Source organism: Xenopus tropicalis, chromosome 1, assembly GCF_000004195.4.
Source record: "Xenopus tropicalis strain Nigerian chromosome 1, UCB_Xtro_10.0, whole genome shotgun sequence".
Classification (NCBI taxonomy): Eukaryota; Metazoa; Chordata; class Amphibia; order Anura; family Pipidae; genus Xenopus; species Xenopus tropicalis.
In genome coordinates, this window is record NC_030677.2 from 89,073,934 (window position 1) to 89,092,685 (window position 18,752).

The window sequence follows — 18,752 nt, forward strand, 5'->3', positions numbered from 1 at the left end:
TCTACATGGTGGAGGGCTGATAATGGAAGCCAGTTTCGACCACTCCCTTTTTTTAAACTGCACCCACTTCTAACCACACCAATGTTATCACAAGAGCTTTTAAGACCATGCCCACATTAATGGTGGTAGTGCAGCAAAACCCCAAATGGTTGGCGTAGGGATATCACACTTCATTCATATGTGAAAGAATTATATTATGTATATATTATATGAAGACATGCCCTTAAATCCATATGCCTGTGGGGGCAGGTCAAAATAAAGGATATTCTACCCATAATTCAGAATCCTGCTACAGGTGTGGGAAAGGATTCCATAATCCTGCAACCTGCAAATTCAAGAGTGCTTATTGCAGAAAATGTAATAAAAAGGGCCATATCCAAGCAGTATGCCTAAGTGACAAAAGGAGCTTCCCTGTTTCAAAACAGTCCTTTACAAATGTACATGATGTTGAAAATGCTTGTGTGGCTTATAGCACCGATAGATCTGTCATCTGGCTAACACCAAAAATAGCTGGCATGCCAGTTAAGATGGAACTAGACACAGGGTCTGCTGTTTCAATAATAATACACCCAGAATACAAAAAGTTGTTTAAAGACACACCACTTCAGAAAACAAAGCTGCTACCAAAAACATACACTGGACAGATGATAGTGCCACTCGGAGTTTTAAATGTTGAGGTAGAGTACAATAATTTTAAAGGTCAGCAGAATTTGTATGTAGTGGAGACAGGTGGCCCTGCATTATGGGGCCGGGAGTGGTTACACAAAATACCCATTGACTGGAAATCCATTAAAATGCATTCAGTACATTCAGTGTCTGCTGATAACTCCAAGCCAGTGGAACAATTAAAGGCCATTTTAGCTCAGGCCTCAGAAGTATTTGAAGAAGGCATGGGTACTTTAAAACACATCAAGGCTAATATATGCCTTGAGGAAAATGCACAGCCCAAATTTCACAGTGCCTTATAGTATTTGTCCAAAAGTGGAAGCAGAATTGGATCGTCTAGAACAAGATGGAGTAATTTCAAAAGTCTCTTGGAGTGACTGGGGCACACCTATTGTGCCTATTATAAAGAGGGATGGTTCAGTTAGAATATGTGGAGATTTTAAAGTTTCCATTAACCCAGTTCTACAGTCTGATAAGTATCCCTTACCTTTGATTGAGGACATCTTTGCCTCTCTTGCCGGTGGTCTAAAATTCAGCAAAATTGATCTTGCACAAGCCTACTTACAAATGGAGCTAGAAGAAAATGCCAAACACTACCTTACAATCAACACGCCAAAAGGACTATACCGATACATCAGATTAGTATTTGGAATAGCCTCTGCACCTGCCATATGGCAAAGAGCCATGGAAGTCCTACAAGGCATTCCACATACTAAATGTTATCTGGATGACATAATTGTGACAGGTAAAGATGAATCAGAACATTTGGAAAACTTAAAAAGTTTTGACATGGCTGGAAGTATACGGGCTAGGAGCCAACAAAGAAAGATGCGCCTTCTTTAAGAACTCTATCCAATATTGCTGACATATTATAGATGCCAGTAGCTTGTACAAGTCTCCAGAGAAAATCCAAGCAGTGTTACAAGCACCACTGCCCAAGGATGTAGCGCAGCTCAGATCGTTCTTTGGGTTTATTAATTATTACAGCTGGTTTGTGCCAAATCTTGCAACTGTGCTATACCCATTAAATCAATTTCTGCAGAAAGGTCAAAAATGGGAATGGTGTGACAAAGCCTTCAAGGAAGCAAAGACATTGGTCACATCCGTTGATGTCCATGTGCATTTCAATGCTTCTTTGCCATTAAAAACTGGCATGTGATGCGTCTCCATATGGCATTGGAGCTGTGATATCTTATGTTCTCCCAGACAAAAGTGAAAGGCCAATAGCATTTGCTTCAAGGTCACTCACGAGTGCAGAACACAGCTATGCACAGATAGACAAGGAAACACTTAGCCTTATCTGGGGAGTGAAAAGATTTAACCAATTCTTATATGGCCGGAAGTTTATACTGGTAACAGACCATCAACCGTTGGTTGCAATACTTCACCCAGAGAAAGGAGTGTCTGCAACAGCTGCTGCACATATGCAGCGCTGGGCTTTGTTTCTTGCTGGTTATGACTATGATATTGAGTTCAAGCGGACAGCGGCACAGGCAAATGCAGACGGACTGTTGCGTCTGCCATTACCAGGTCAGGAAACGTCTGAGGAAAATGCTAAATATGTTAATGTACATCAGATTGATTGTGTTCCTCTTACCTGTAAAATGATTGAGAATGAAAACAAAAGAGACCCAACCATGTGTCTATGAAGCAACTCTTAAGGGCTGGAAGTACACAGACAAAGCCCCACTAATTTCTTACTATTCATGCAGACATGAACTGACTATACATGAAGGATGTGTAATGTGGGGAGTTCGTGTTATTATTCCTAAAAAGTTACAATCAGGAGTACTAGATGAGCTCCATGAAGGCCATCTGGGCATAGTAAAAATGAAGTCACTTGCTAGGAGTTTTGTGTGGTGGCTAGGAATTGATCAGCACATAGAGCAACTGGTGAACAAGTACCATGGATAACAGGTACAGTCTATTCCACAACCTGCTCTGGTTCACCTATGGGAATGGCCCTCTGCTCCTTGGCAACATATACACATTGATTTTGCAGGACCATTTCTGGGACTGATGTTTTTCATTATTGTGGATGCCCTTTCAAAATGGCCAGAGGTTTTCGGCATGAAGTCTACTAGTATCTCATATACAATTGATATATTGAGAACCCTGTTTGCAAGAATGGGAATTCCTGAACAGATTGTCAGTGATAATGGTCCCCAGTTCATCTCTGAAGAGTTTCAATTGTTTATGAAACGCAATGGAATTAAACATACTACTTCAAATCCATACCATCCTGCAACAAACTGGTTAGCTGAAAGATTTGTACAAACTATGAAACAGTCAATGTGGTCAACGACAAACGACAGTGGATCTCTGCAGCATAAACTGGCAAGGTTTTTGTTATCCTATCGGAATGCAATTCATGCGACTACAAGCTGCACGCCTGCATGGGCCGCAATCTCAAGTCTTGGTTAGACTTGCTGAGACCAGATCTCAGTCGTCATGTGAGAAACCACCAGTTTAACGTCAGGGAAGGAGAGAGGAGAACCTTGCGGCAGCTTAGTGTCGGACAAACTGTATTGGCAAGAAACTACAGAGGGCCTAATAAATGGCTACCAGCAATTGTCACTGCTCAGAGAGGTCCATGCAGTTACACAGTAAAAGTGGCAGACAATCTATATTGGCATCGTCATATCGACCAGCTACGTAATACTGCAATGACCACCCCTTGAACCCCAAACTGTGGCATCACCAGAGGCAACAAGCCCTGTAAGTCCAACAGAAATGGAGAGCATATTCTCTGAAGCATCTGTGGAACCTGATTGTTCTGAGTGTTCTGAGTGTCAGGTTTCTTCTCCAGAAGAAAGCAACAATGCTAGGCGTAATCCACAAGTGAGCATCGACCCCCGGATAGACTTAACTTATAACCTCTGGCTTTTATTAACAATTTCTTTTACAGGTGTTACCACCATTAATCTGATGGGGGAGAGAACTGTTGAATATGAGATAAAGTAATTGTGCATGTTTCCTGTTGAATCTGCTGATGCTGTTCTAGGACTAGAGTCTTATGTATATGGCTTCATGTTGAATCTGCTGTTATGTTTTCTCTGCTATTCTATTCTTACTGTGTTATTGAGTTAGCTTCCTGTTAAGCATTACAGAATTACTTCAGCAGATACTTGTCTGTGTGTTACTCTATATTCCATGGACACAACAACAAACATCATCATTCACATTGGCAACATGTTGTCCTGTTTTAACAGACTCAAAGCAGTTTATGCTGGGGGTCAATCGTACTCCCTTTATGTCAGGCAACACACATTTATCAAAGCACGATTGTGGACGATTAAGAAAAAATTGTATTTTTTAAAATTTATAGAACCCTGCGTATTTTCCATGATATTTTCGTTAATTTTTTTCGTGCTTTGTGACAAAATTGTGTTTTGCGCCGTCTACGATCCTCCGGATACAAAAAATTTGTAACTTTGATCGTACCACATTATTTTAGTATGATCACAATACGAATTTTCATGCAATTAATGCACATCTGAAAATACCGTATTTACTCCGAATTTCTGCCTTTCGTACTTTAAAATAGCCAAAATTTGGACTTAATTCGGACTTCGGATATATCCGCCCCTGAGCATCATACTCTCACAATTGCTTTTTACATCCAGCATTATTAGACTCACCAAGTCCTTTTCCAGGCAGTGGCATTCCTAGCTCACCCAGCCCCATGGTACACCAGTGTCTCTGAATTTAGCACAGTCCCATGGTTTAAACTAAGTTTTTCCAGCTCCCTTTACCCCAAGTCTTACCCAACACCTTCAGCCTAATCAGGCAGTTACCTACAGCTGGGCCAACTGAAATACTAAATGATGTATGGAATGGAACGTCTTAACTTCTCTCCCACCATTCATTCCAGGGACTCATTTATCTCGCTTTTCCTAAGCCGCTAACAAGAAAACATACCACCTTTAAAGAATAAGTAAACCTTTTTTTTCTATTGTTAAAATTACTCTAAACAGCCTCCCAGAATAGCCTACCTTTGTCACTCTCTTCTTTTTGACCTGAATCCTGAGTTACATTCAGCTGTATTCTTCTCCTTCCTTGTGCAGAGTGAAGCCCCACCCCCACTTCCTGTTCAGGTCTCTCACTACACCGACAACTTGTCAGAGTGGAGAGCCCTTCTGCGCATGCCTGGAGGCAGCAGGGAGCCAAGCCTGTGCATGAGCAGGCTTTTTTTTTCAAAACTGGTGCACATAGCAGGTAGGCGCTGGATGTCAGAAGGAGCGCGCCTGGTGTTGAAATAAAATCGTGCGTGATCTTGCGCGTGATCGTCCCTGCTGCAAGGTGCGCGATCGTATTACACAGTCGGCGCGCACCCGTGCAGACGCGCGCCGGCTTCCCAGAAGGGTGGGGGCTTCCGCTCCTCAGGAAGGAGTTGAAAGATGGCGCATGTGATAGTAAGAACGCCACGGGTAAGCAGCGGATAATAGGAGACATATTAAAAATGAATGTATAGCAAATTGTAAAGAATAGTTGTGTCACGCTAAATTTATGGGTTTTTGTTTTTTTTTAACATTTAGATCTCCTTTAACACCGGTGGAAAATACACCAAACAGTAATATTTACTGCACCTCTCAAAAGGTATATATATTCTATACATACCTGGTTTCCAGCTCATCCATGTATTCTTTCTTCTTTTTTCTGCTCTCTTGGGCTGACTGTTTGTTTCTGATTTTTCGTCTTATTTTTTTCAGAACACGTTCCTCATACTGTTAGTAAAATGTACAATTAAGGAAGTTAGAATTTGTCACCACAATCATTTTATTATAATAAACAAATTAAGTTATAGTAATAGCTTGTTTTATGTACATATTTATCTATATAAAATATCTGCAAGAAAATCTGTGGCACTCCTAGGACTTTTTCATTAAAAACTCGCTTTTTTTACATGTCACTGTTTCATACCTCCCAACATTTTGAAAATGGACAAAGAGGGACAAAAAGAAATGCTGTGTGCAGAGCGGTGACATTTTTGGCCACACCCATTTTTGTGCGACCATTTGACTAAATTTGACAGGTTATTTAAAGTTTGAACACATTTATGGGGGTTTAGGGGTCTTGTTTTATGTGTTATTAGAGTTTTGCTGAAAAAGCTGAAATTGCCCTTTAAGTTGCAAGTCTAAGTGCAGGTGTGGCTTTTTAACTAAAAGCCCAATTATTTAATTAAATGTGAGAAACAATGTTTCTAAATGCAAGTGAATGAGGCTCCGGATTAGAAAAATCAAATAATATGATTCAAAAAGCACGTTGGGCGCCAAATGTAACACCTATTTGGCTATAAAATGGCCAACCCAGGCTAGTAGCGTGCTGTAGAGCATGTGTTACATGCGACCTTAATGCACAGGAGTGGGCCTCCGCTACGTGGGAGGTATATAATGGAGCTGAGGGGTTGTTGAACTACAACTAGCTGCAGTAGTGTGGTGCAATAGATAGAAATGGACGCCAGAGGATTCTTATAGATTAACTGGATAGTACTTTATTTGTCCAAGACAAAGGTATTCAGGGTATTTCAATACTCACTTCATAAATGCAGAACAGTATGCAGTTATACAGATGATGTAATTCGGATCAATAGCAGAAGTATGATGTTCCCCTGTGTATCCCTTCTCATCAAGAGGTTGGGCAGGTAGAACAACAACAGAGTGATAGATAGGAAAGCTCACCGGCATAGTCCCATGCTCTTTTGGAGGTTAGGGCAAGGCATATTTGCTAACCTATTTCCCTAGCACTTCTGTGTCCCTAATCTAAGGCCAGTAATGCCTGTTAGGAAGACTACTCCTTTGCTATTATCCTGGATGGAGCAAATGGCTGCTCTTTCTGTATAATTCTGTCTGAACTCACCACTTCTAGAGGGTGCTATGAAATATGCTGCTATACTGTCTTTTCCTCATTCACAGGGCCCTGTCCCCGACTTAATTTGGATGGATAGTGGCTTACTGGGCCGGATCTGTACCCAGGCTCGATGGAGCTCTGCTTCAGGTAGCAGATCAGCAGCCAAAGAGGAAAACACTTCCTTGTGCAAGACACTATATAGTCTGCCAAGGGGAGTGGTTAAAGGGGCTAAACCTGTGTAATCTGAGTGTAGAGGGCTCTACCCTATAACAGTACAGATAAGGAAAAGTAGGGAAGTAAAGCCATAGGGAGCTTGTATGGGTCCCTACACTTACAAAAATTCCAAAGAACTATAATGACTTTTATATGGGCCAACAAAAGGCCAAGGATCAATAAAAAAACAATGTACCTACACAAATCAAAGGGGGGACTGGGAGTCCCAAACTTACATCAGTACTATAGAGCGGCAAGGTGTGCCCAAATCACCGCACTGCATGGAGGAAAACTAACTCCACTATGGGCAGAAATGGAATCTGCCCTCATATACCCAACCTCACTAACAAGCCTAATCTGGAACCCACCCCAAGACTCCAAACTACACAAAGACTTGTCACCAATAACCCGCCAAATGCTACAACTATACACTTAGATACAAATATAGACTGGCATCAAACCCCTCGAGACTGACCCCGATATGGGGAAACAACCTTTTTACACCAGGATACAATAATAATTTATTCCAGTGGTGGAAACAACAAGGAATAGAATATGTGCATCAGCTTACAGATGGAAAAAAAAACATTACAACCAACTCAAACAATACAAAAATATAAAGTACCAATAACCGAACACTACCGGACAATACAAATTGCCCACTTTGTACAGCAACTGTGGGGAAAAGTGACAATACAAAACACGCAGATGGAAACTATCTGTGAGAACTTACCAACGGGCGGGAAAACGCTGTCTATGTTATACTACCAATTAAACCATATGCATACAAACAATAAGCTACAATGCATGAAAGACTGGGAACATGATTTAGGAACACAGGACACATGGCTCAAAAACTACCAAAACGTCTGTAAAGGGAGTTACAATGTAACAATAATGGAAACCTCGCTTAAATTATTCCACAGGACATATTACGTGCCTGAAAGACTTTTTCGAATCTACCCCACATCCTCGCCACTCTGTTTCAGGAAATGCACCGCACAAGGTACTATGTGGCATATCTGGTGGACCTGCCCAGTGGTCCAAGAACTCTGGATTAAAGTAGCTGGTATCCTTTCCAAAATATTCTATACAAACATTACCCCATGCCCAAAGGTAATGCTTCTAGGACACAAACTACAAAACCTCAACAACCCGGCACAGCGACTTACACAGCACATATGCATGGCAGCAAGGATCCACATCGCAGCCCAATGGAAATCAAATTCATTACATATCGAAAAGGTCCTGGAAAAAATCGAATATATACACACAAACGAGACCCTCAAATACCAACTGGAAAATGAAACAGAGCTGTACTTGCAGATATGGGACACATGGATACTAAATAAGGATAGTCTCTTTAGATTACAAAGCTATGGGTAAGGTCCCCTCCCCTAGTCTGATAAAAAACAAAAGTTAAAAAAAAAAAGTTATATTGGTTTTTTGTTTTCTCTCCCCTTTTACCCCCCCTTTTTCCCTTTCCCCCTGGTCTTCGCCCCCCCCCCCTCATCCTTCCCCCCTTCCTCCCTATTATGCAACAAGCTGAATGTAAAAACTATCTAAGCCTAAATATGTATCTAACAAACAATATGCTATGTTTATAAAACGTGTCAAAAATCAATAAAAATGAAAGTATACAAAAAAAAAATGCGGAAAATAAGACGCGATAACATTTTTAATGCATGCTATAAATAGCACTCGTTTTAACGCACCTTAGTGAATCAGCCCTAATGTATCTAACTGCAGGTGAATTTAATTAAATTTGTATCTTTTTTAGTGTTCAATACAGGAGATCAAAGGGAAATGAAGGACTTTTCAGTAAGAATCCGGACTGCGGGTTGAGCTGTCAAAAGAGGGACTGTTCCACGAAAATCGGGACAGTTGGGAGTTATGCTGTTTTAGTCTGGTTCTTAGAACTTTATCAAGACTAACACCTCATAGTGAATTTATGGTCACATGAAGAAATTGCATAATCACCCTTTCCCAGTATGTGACCATTAGCTTTCCATCAATAGCACAAAACATTAAACAGTACTATTTAGCACAAAACATACAAAAAATAATATTCTAATATACTATTATACTAATATACAATTTACTTCAGCTATCATTGAAAAAAACAAGTGTATGGACAATTCTCATTCAAACCACCAGGGCTAACAGCTTCTAACTTTCTAATCTAAAATACACTCCCACTCGCGGCCACCCCCTTTAGTGGAAGGTGGAATATGTATTTCTGTAAATCTGGACTGGAGCAATCTCTGGCCAAATTCCCAAAAATATTTTGCAACAGGTTTAACCATTTTGCTGTTTCTATAAGCTGTATTCATGGCTTATCTATGGCCATAAATACATGTTCTCAAAGTCAAGTCAGTTTTACCTATGTATGATAATCCCCATAGGCATGTAACCATGTAAATCACAAATGTAGTTATTCTTTGTTTAATAAAATATGTTCTGCTGTCTGTGACCGCACAATACTTTCACCTGAGGACATGTATCTCCAAAATGTGCAATTATTACATTTCATACTGCCATTTTTAAATTGTATATTAGACATAGGAGCTTTAGTAGGGCCGCCATCGGGGGGGGGGGCAATTGTCTCTGACCCAGTGGGTTTTTGGGTCTTAGGGGGCCTGGTCATGCTGCACCTACTTGGCAAACCTTGAAAACATGTCCTCTGTGGAGACTGGAAGTGCTATCACTCAGTTAATTGCGCCTCTTTGCATCTGAACACAAAGTAATCAACTCGTTTTCTAACGATTGCATCTCTCTGCATCTAAAAATATATTGATCCGTTGACAATATTTCTAAACATTGCACCTACACCCTGCCTCTTTTTCCCTGGCCTCACAACCCAACATTAGCTACATGTGTTAGGGCTGAACTCCACAGGAGATTTTGTAGGATGGTGTCAGACTGACAAAACTACAAGTCAGGTGTAATTGCATGGGTCAAAATATAATGGGGCTGATAGAAAAATCTGATGTGTTTGTATGTATAACTTTATTTATAAAGCGAAACAAGGATATGCATCACAGTCTTGTACAGTCTTACAATATATAAAATTACACACAGGGAGGACAAGTGTTATAATAAATACAAAAAAAAAGTATAAATACAAGGTCCCTGCCCCGTAGAACTTACAATCTAAATGGTTGGTTAACATACAGGCACAAATTGGAAAGCAAAAGTGCACAAGGTATGGGCATTTGCTCTTAAAGGAGAAGGAAAGTCAAAACCTATTAAGCACACTATTAAATAGTACTACTATTGCTGTGTAAAAACGCTATATTTCTGGCTTGCCTAGAGAAAGATTTACAGAGATACACATACTAGAACCGACATACTTGTTTCAGTGAATGGCGCCGCCATCTTGTCCAGCATGTCTGTATGGGCTGAAAAGCACAAGCCAGCCCCCCCCTCCACTCCCTGCTCCTGCCACAAAGCCTCCGCTGCTCCTGCCACAAACCCCCCCCGCTCCCCGCTCCTGCCACAAACTCTCCGCTGCTCGCCGCACCTGCCCCCCGCTCCCCCTACCTGCATGTCACAGAGTTCTCCAATGCTGCATCGCCATGGCAACCGGACGCTCCTGCTGTGTGTGCATGCGCCATCGACAGTAACAAGTCGCCAAGTCTGGAAGGAGCAATGCATTATGGGAATCTTCTCTACACTGCTCAGTGGTTTTTTTTCCTGTTTGGCTTCTGATCTTCTGAACAGGTGAAGTATGGGGAGACTTGAGGGCACTATTGAGACAACTGAAGGTATGCCTGCAGCTTGAGATTAAGTCTTTATTAGCCTTTCCTTCTCCTTTAAGAGCAGGGCTAGACAAAATTATGTTTTAGTGCTCCCAAAGGTAGCATCTGAGTTTCTTCTTAAAGAAACTTCCTATGGAGGAATTCAGGGATATACCCAGTATATAATTACACACCTTAGGGTTCATATAATGAAGTGCTTACAAACTTCCAGAACAAATCCCTGCCAGGTTCACCTCCCACAGGCAGCATAGGGTAGGCAGAGTATGGCACACACAGGCAGCATAGGGCAGTCAGAGTATGGCACATACAGGCAGCATTGGGCAGGCAGAGTATGGCACACACACAGGCACCATAGGGCAGGCATAGTATGGCACACATAGGCAGGGTAGGGCAGGCAGACTATGGCACTGTTACTACAGGTGTGAGGTGTGAACAGGTGAACAATGTGGGTGCTTTCAGTCTGAGCCTGAGGTGTGAACAATGCAGGGGGCAGTACTGATACCATTTAAATCTTACACAAAGGTAAGCAGTCACAGCAGCAGGCAGGTGGGGGGCTGTGGGCCGCCAGTTGGACAGCACTGATCTATACCATTTTTATAAGAAGCGCAATACCTTGCCTTTACTCCACTAGCTCTAATTAGCACTAGCAGCCACTGACTGAACTACAGTGAAGCAACCTGCACTGTTGCGAGTTCTGGATGGCAGGGCAGCAGCACACAGGTTTTTCACTAAAGCTAACCTCAGTCAGAAACAACCATGTACACTGCTTTCCCCCTGTCCAGAACTTGGGTAGCAATGATGGTTTCAAAGTAATGCAGCCAAAGCTGTCCAAAGATCAGTAATCAGAGCTATTGGGGTGAAGGGGGAATCTCAGGCATGGGATCCCAATTTTTATAAAAACAGAATTTTTTTTTATCAATGTATATTAGAAATAGGTGGGGGGGCCTTGATAATTATGTTGTATGGGGCCTCGTGATTCTTGATGGCAGACATACAGTTTCTCATAACATTCACTGGATCAGCCTTTACTAAAGGATCATGTAAATTATTACTACAATGAAAGGCAATACTAGGTTTTGGCAGATATTCAAACCCTTAAACTTGTCACTGGCAATAATATTCTGTGAGGGATGCACAGTTTGCTGAATATATTTGCAGTTGGTGAGAATTTAAAATAAAAAAATTGGCCACTCTAGTTTCTTTTTCTTAAAAAAGATTGAACCATTGCTTTAATCTTAGCCTTATTAACAAAATGTATCAGAAAAGCCACATTGTAAATGCATTGTAGCTATCTCTTCAAGAAGTTGCTGTCTGAGTATTGGATCAGAATTGTTGTGAACTACAGTACTCAACACAAGCAAGATGATGGCTAAATAAATGTAACATGAGCAAAGTGTTGTGAGCACTCGGTTTATGATACAATGTATGTCCTGTATTTTTGTCCTTGTACTTAACCGCATATATATATGCAAATTTGGCTCCCAGGGTAGCTAACACCTAACCCTATATGTACAATGGGAGGCCACAAGAAAACGAGCAAAGCAGAGGCAAGTAAAATGGATACATTTGTCCGGCGCTCATCCAGGACGGCTACACCTCCCGCACCAACTCATGTTACCTCCCAAGACTTGTAATGTAGGTTCTGCCGGTGCTTCATCCAAGTGGTCCTCCATGCCATCCGTGATACCTGAACGGCAGTCAAGGTAAAAATAGATACCAGGGTGGAGGAGGTAAAGCTCGACCTTGCATTACTGAGACAAGATCTCCAAAAGTTGTGGGAGCGGACAGCCAAAACTGAAAGAAGACTCTCCGACTTCAGCACAATAAGCTCAAGCAATATTAGGCCAAAGCGGATGATCTAGAAGGGAGACAGAGGTGTAATAACAACGCAACAAGCGCAGATCCTTTTGGAGGAAATACAAAAGCCAGAGCAGCCGATCTAGAAGGGAGACAGAGGTGTAATAACAATGCAACAAGCGCAGATCCTCTTGTGCAAAAGCAGATTTCCTCCACTATAAATTTCTTATGGTGTGTCTCAATACTGCCCTATCCCAGGCCAAGCAATTAATACTAAATCAAACCGACGACAATTATTTTCCATATTGGCTTACAAACAGGCTGGTGGCCGGCTGAAACAACTTTTCAACAAAAATATTTTTTATTAACTTTATTCAAAATCATTGTGCTTGTAGCCCACTTTTGGCTATGGTTTTACTTCTACAATTCTACAATACCCTTTGCTTAGGCAATCTCCTTTCTGTGGTCCCTAGCTACCATCTGAGCTGGCCCCTTAATTGTACCTGAACTCCGGCCAGTAATGCCGGGAGGTCTTAACATCACTATCTCCTGGAGGGGCTTCAGACTGCCCTTTCTCTAGGTAACCTTCACTCCTAGAGCGACTATCTCATATCTCTCATGCCTGTAGCTTACCTCTTGCAGAGGGGGGTCCCGGGACAAAAGACCTTGCACTACATGTGTGCCATCCCATTTTATACTTTAGCACACCACCTAGTGGTTGCTGGTGCCTGTCTAAAGGGGAACCCAAACTAAAGGGGCCCAAATCTTTGGGATCCCTAAATGTTTTTTAACTTGGGTTTCATTTTTTCAAAAGTATTTGCTGTTTTTGGTGCTAATTTACAAAGTTTGATGAACTATAAGGCTTGCAGCAGGTTTGCCAGAACTTGCATTACCTAAGTAATTACCCTCAGTTTGAGGTGGGTGGGGTTTGATTAGTTCACCTGAACAGACTGTATAAATAAAACCACTGGAACTCCAGTGGAGCTTGCTCTGGTGGTTGGTGCTCTGTAAGTGGAGTTATAAACCTCAGGAGTTAGTGGGTGCTCTGTAGTTTCAGACAAAGTACAAAGTTTGTATTTATTTCAAGTCTTTCACCTATTTTTGTTTAACTGTTTCTGTAACTGGGAGAATGAGTGGCAGCAACATTGAAGGTCTGACACAGCGCACAGCCTGCCACATGTATGAGGTTGTGGAACAACAGTTCCAAAGTGCATACCTCTGTTGTGGATGTGAGCAAATTTCCACTTTAGAGGCTCGCGTTAGAGCCCTAGAGGAACAAGTTGCAACACTGCGGCGTTCGATTGACTATCTTGAGAGGAGTCTCTTGCTCACTGAGCAGGAGCTAGTGTGGTCAGATAATTTGGGGGGAAGGGAGCAGCGAAAGGATGATAAGGCTGTAAGCTGGGTGACAGTCGGTGCCACGTGCAAGTTTAGGGAGACAGCGGGAGCTTAGGGAGCTAAATGTGTGGTGTAGGAAGGAAGAGTTTGGGTTCCTAGACCACTGGGCTGACTTTGGGGTACAATCTAATCTTAATTTTTCAGGATTCGTTTGGCATGGTGCCGAAAGACTGTTCTCATCCTGAAAATTATAGGCCTGTTAGTCTGACATCAGTGATAGGAAAGCTTTTGGAAGGGGTAATAATGCATAGGGTGCTTGAATACATTGCAGTTCACAATATTATAAGTTTGTGCCAGCATGGTTTTATGCATAACAGATCTTGCCAGACTAATTTAGTCGCTTTTTATGAGGAGGTGAGCAGGAACCTTGATGCTGGCATGGCAGTTGATGTCATCTACTTGGACTTTGCTAAAGCGTTTGATACAGTACCTCACAGAAGGTTAATGGTCAAATTGAGGAATATTGGCCTAGAACATAATATTTGTAATTGGATAGAGAACTGGTTGAAGGATATATTACAAAGAGTGGTGGTAAATGGAACATTTTCTAATTGGACCAGTGTTGTTAGTGGAGTACTGCAGGGGTCAGTCCTTGGTCCTTTGTTTTTTAACTTGTTTATTAATGACCTGGAGGTGGGCATAGAGAGTACTGTTTCTATTTTTGCTGACTACACTAAATTGTGCAAAACTATAAGTTCCATGCATGATGCTGCCGCTTTGCAGAGCGATTTGACAAAATTGGAAAACTGGGCAGCAAACTGGAAAATGAGGTTGATAAGTGCAAAGTTATGCACTTTGGTAGAAATAATATAAACGCAAGTTGTCTAATTCCAGGCAGTGTCTTGTATAAAAAAAGGGCATTGACTCAAGGGATGATAACATAATTTTGCCTGTTTATAGAGGCCAAATTATTAAATTATATAGGTCCCTGGTAAGGCCTCACCTTGAGTATGCAGTGCAGTTTTGGGCTCCAGTCCATAAGAAGGATATTAATGAGCTGGAGAGAGTGCAGAGACGTGCAACTAAACTGGTAAAGGGGATGGAAGATTTAAGCTATGAGGTTAGACTGTCGAGGTTGGGGTTGTTTTCTCTGGAAAATAGGTGCTTGCAAGGGGACATGATTACTCTGTACAAGTACATTAGAGGGGATTATAGGCAGTTGGGGGATGTTCTTTTTTCCCATAAAAACAAACAGCGCACCAGAGGTCACCCCTATAGATTAGAGGAACAGAGCTTCCATTTGAAGCAGCGTAGGTGGTTTTTCACGGTGAGGGCAGTGAGGCTGTGGAATGCCCTTCCTAGTGATGTGGTAATGGCAGACTCTGTTAATGCCTTTAAGAGGGGCCTGGATGAGTTTTTGAACAAGCAGAATATCCAAGGCTATTGTGATACTAATATCTACAGTTAGTATTACTGGTTGTATATATAGTTTATGTATGTGAGTGTATAGATTGGTAAGTATAGGTTGTGTGCTGGGTTTACTCGGATGGGTTGAACTTGATGGACAATGGTCTTTTTTCAACCCTATGTAACTATGTAACTATGTGTCTTTTTGCTAAATTTTACTAAAGTCTTGGCATGTATGGAATTTCGCTACTAAATATACAGTACTATAGCGGTAAATCTTTAGTCGCCATAATATACAGTACTATAGCGGTAAATCTTTAGTCGCCATAATATACAGTACTATAGCGGTAAATATTTAGTCACGATAATATACAATACTATAGCAGTAAATATTTAGTCGCGATAATATACAGTACTGTAGCGGTAAATATTTAGTCACAAAAAATACATTACTAGGTATATTTTGACGATTTCTTTGTCGCAACTTTGTGGCGGACATTTTGTAGCGATTTTGTAATCTCGTGACATGTGCGACTTGGGGCCATTTTGTGTCATTGAGCCTGCTGTCACCAAACTGAGAGCATCATGCCTGGGGTTTCAGAGCTGCTACCAGGGGAGAGGCGCTATATTGCAACAATTATTGTAGAGCGATGCGGAATATGTTGGCGCTTTATAAATAAATGTTAATAATAATAATTCTTCCTGCGCTCAGGATATGACAAGCCGCCGCTGGGGCCCTTAGGGGTCCACGAGAGGAAGAGGGCAATCCTGCGCGAGCTCCAAGCTGGTTTGCTCGCCAGGTTTGCCCTTGATGTGGACCTCCGCCTGCTCCAGCGCATATGGTCGGACCTAATTGCTGAAATAGCAGAAGGTAATTATTGTACTTTATTATGCTTTTACAGTATACGTTCAGTAAAAGATTCAGCAAGTAATTTGAACTAAAGGTACAAATGTAAGAAATGTCAGGGATGACGAAAGTAACATAGTAACATAGTAAGTTGGGTTGAAAAAAGACATACGTCCATCACGTTCAACCATAATGCCAGTGAGGAACTGAAACATTGGTCACAATAAACCTCTGAATATTATTTCACATCTTCGTGACTCCTTGTGAAAATCCTGTGTGTGCCGTCACCCCATGCCTGTCTAGATTTTGTTTTGCCACAGGCACCCAGGTATTATTGTTCCTTATGGTGTGCAGCTTCCCAGCACTTCGTATTGTATATATATGTATAGAAAATGTAGAGGTGTTTATTCAAATCAACATCTAACATTTCGGCTGCATCCACAGCCTTTCTCAAAGGCTTTAAGAAAGGCTGTGGATGCAGCCGTAACGTTAGATGTTGATTTGAATAAACACCTCTACATTTTCTGTAAGACCTGTGAGTGCAGACTCTCTCTACAGCTACTCCTTCTATTATTTTGGGGCTGCACCCAGGCTCCCTTGGACCTACTTATACGTGAGTGCCTGTCTTCTTGCAACATATATATATATATATATATATATATACATAAAAGTTCCAGATAAACCGCACTCACGATATAGTGAAATCTCAGGTGCCTGGGTGCAATCCTCTTCAGCGTAGATAGTAAACAAAATATGAATCGCATCGCTCAGGACTTATAACAAAATTGTAGTTTATTAAGTGTAGAAACAGAGAACTGACATTTCGGCCACAATTGCAGCCTTTCTCAAACGTCAGTTCTCTGTTTCTACACTTAATAAACTACAATTTTGTTATAAGTCCTGAGCGATGCGATTCATATTTTGTTTACTATATATATATATATATATATATATATATATATATATACATATACAGTCTAGGAGAGTCAGGCACTCACGTCTCATATAAAGGTCTCAGATGCCATGCCTGGGTGCAGAATGCCAAAGGTAGAGATAGTGCAAAAAAATATCCCGCATTCACAGGACTTACAATAAATAAAGAATTTTTATTAGTCTGGTGTCTAAAGTTTCGGCTGACACAGCAGCCTTTCTCAAAGGCTGCTGTGTCAGCCGAAATGTTAGACACCAGACCAATAAAAATTCTTTATTTTTTGTAAGTCCTGTGAGTGCGGGATATTTTTTTGCACTATATATATATATATATATATACACATCTATTTTCAAATACATATGCATAAATAAGTTTAAAGCAGGGGGGAAGCAGCAGGGAGCGGCCCATAGTGTGAGTCATTTGGGGAAGGGCATCGAATGTTTTAGGGGGCCCTGGCTAACAATGTCTGTGTGTCCTTTGTATTGATGTGAGGGTTCACAAGGGGAGGGGCCATTGGGGGCGTGGGAGGAGGGGGGCCCAAAAAATGTTGTTGTGAGGGGCCCCGTTATTTATGATGGTGTATGAATTTATATATATATATATATATATATATATATATATATATATATATATATATATATATATATGTATAATATATTACACAAAATAACATCTTGCAATACTATCTCACAGAACTTCAGCTGGACATAGCGCCTCATCCCCAGGCCCAACCCCAGGCACCCCAGGCTGCAGAGGCTCTTCAGGCCCCCGAGGCACCACTGGCCCCCGAGGCTCTTCAGGCCCCCGAGGCCCCACAGGCCCCCGAGGCACCACAGGCCCCCGAGGCTCTTCAGGCCCCCGAGGCCCCACAGGCACCCGAGGACCCACAGTCCCCTGAGGACCCTCAGACACCCGAGGACCCCCACGCTGCAGAGTCCCCCCCCGGCTACACCACCGGCTGCACCAGGTCCTCCCACCTCACAACAGACCAAAGATGTGGGGACACAAACAACATCTGGATGTCCTGACCCCACACTTCAGTCAGTGCAGGAGGACCTGAACACAATAAAGGCCCAGTTAGCCGAGCTTCGGGGGGGACATGGCCCTGCTGCAGCAGGATGTGGGGGAACTGAAGGCCAGCAAGGCCTAAGTTTTTTTTAAAAAGTTTTAAATTTTATTGTTCAAATAAAAGTTTTTCGTTTTCTACTTTTGAACTGGGTAATGTCTAATTATTTTTCCTTCCTTGATATGGTATTCTATACTTTCATGTAGTTTCTCCTACACTCTTACATTTATCAGTAACAGCATCAATATGCTATATGGGTTAAATGTTTGCAAATATTCTGCCATCAATTTTGTCTTTAGCCCATTTTGCTGAATAGTAAAACTTGCGTTAATTAGTACGTAGCGTATTTTCTGGCGAGTGTGATAACTGCCAATCCAATGTTTTGTTGCCAGAATAATTGCAATATTATATTTGTTCCCGTTTAATAAAGTGCCCATAACATATTTGCCATTTATTCTGTGTCTAAAATCTCCCACTTAATTTAAGCCACTTTAGCAAATGGACCCCTAAATATTTGGCTAAATATTCTTAAATGCCCCCCCCATTTTATTATCTCTAGCACTTCTTTTTTTTCTTACTTATATTTTTATTGTTTTTGGGGTTTTTTTTTTTGCAAATAAACATTTATACAGCACCTCTCTAGCACTCTGTGCTCTCCCAGGGCAAAATGTTGCCAGTTTTATGCTGCCGATTGTCGCGCGCGTAATGTCGCAACAATTAGCGCTTGCTTATCGCAAAAAAAATACCGCGCACGATATTTATCGCGACAAAAATATTGCATGAAATATAGTGAATCGTGCGAAAAGTCGCGAAAATTTAGACGCAATAAAATTTTTACCGCACGCTATAAATAGCGCACGTTTTATCGCACTTTAG

The 18,752-nt window shown here is 41.5% G+C and overlaps 1 protein-coding gene across 2 annotated transcripts in view; it reads right to left on the reverse strand.

The window, feature by feature from the left end:
• The window catches only part of LOC101733496 (cyclic AMP-responsive element-binding protein 3-like protein 3), a 180,331-nt gene that overhangs the window by 57,426 nt on the left and 104,153 nt on the right, over positions 1-18,752 (reverse strand). For both annotated transcript variants that reach the window (XM_004919577.2, XM_004919576.3), the window contains exon 6: positions 5,287-5,393. In XM_004919577.2, coding sequence (XP_004919634.2) covers positions 5,287-5,393 — 107 coding nt within the window. The remainder of the gene's footprint in view (positions 1-5,286; positions 5,394-18,752) is intronic.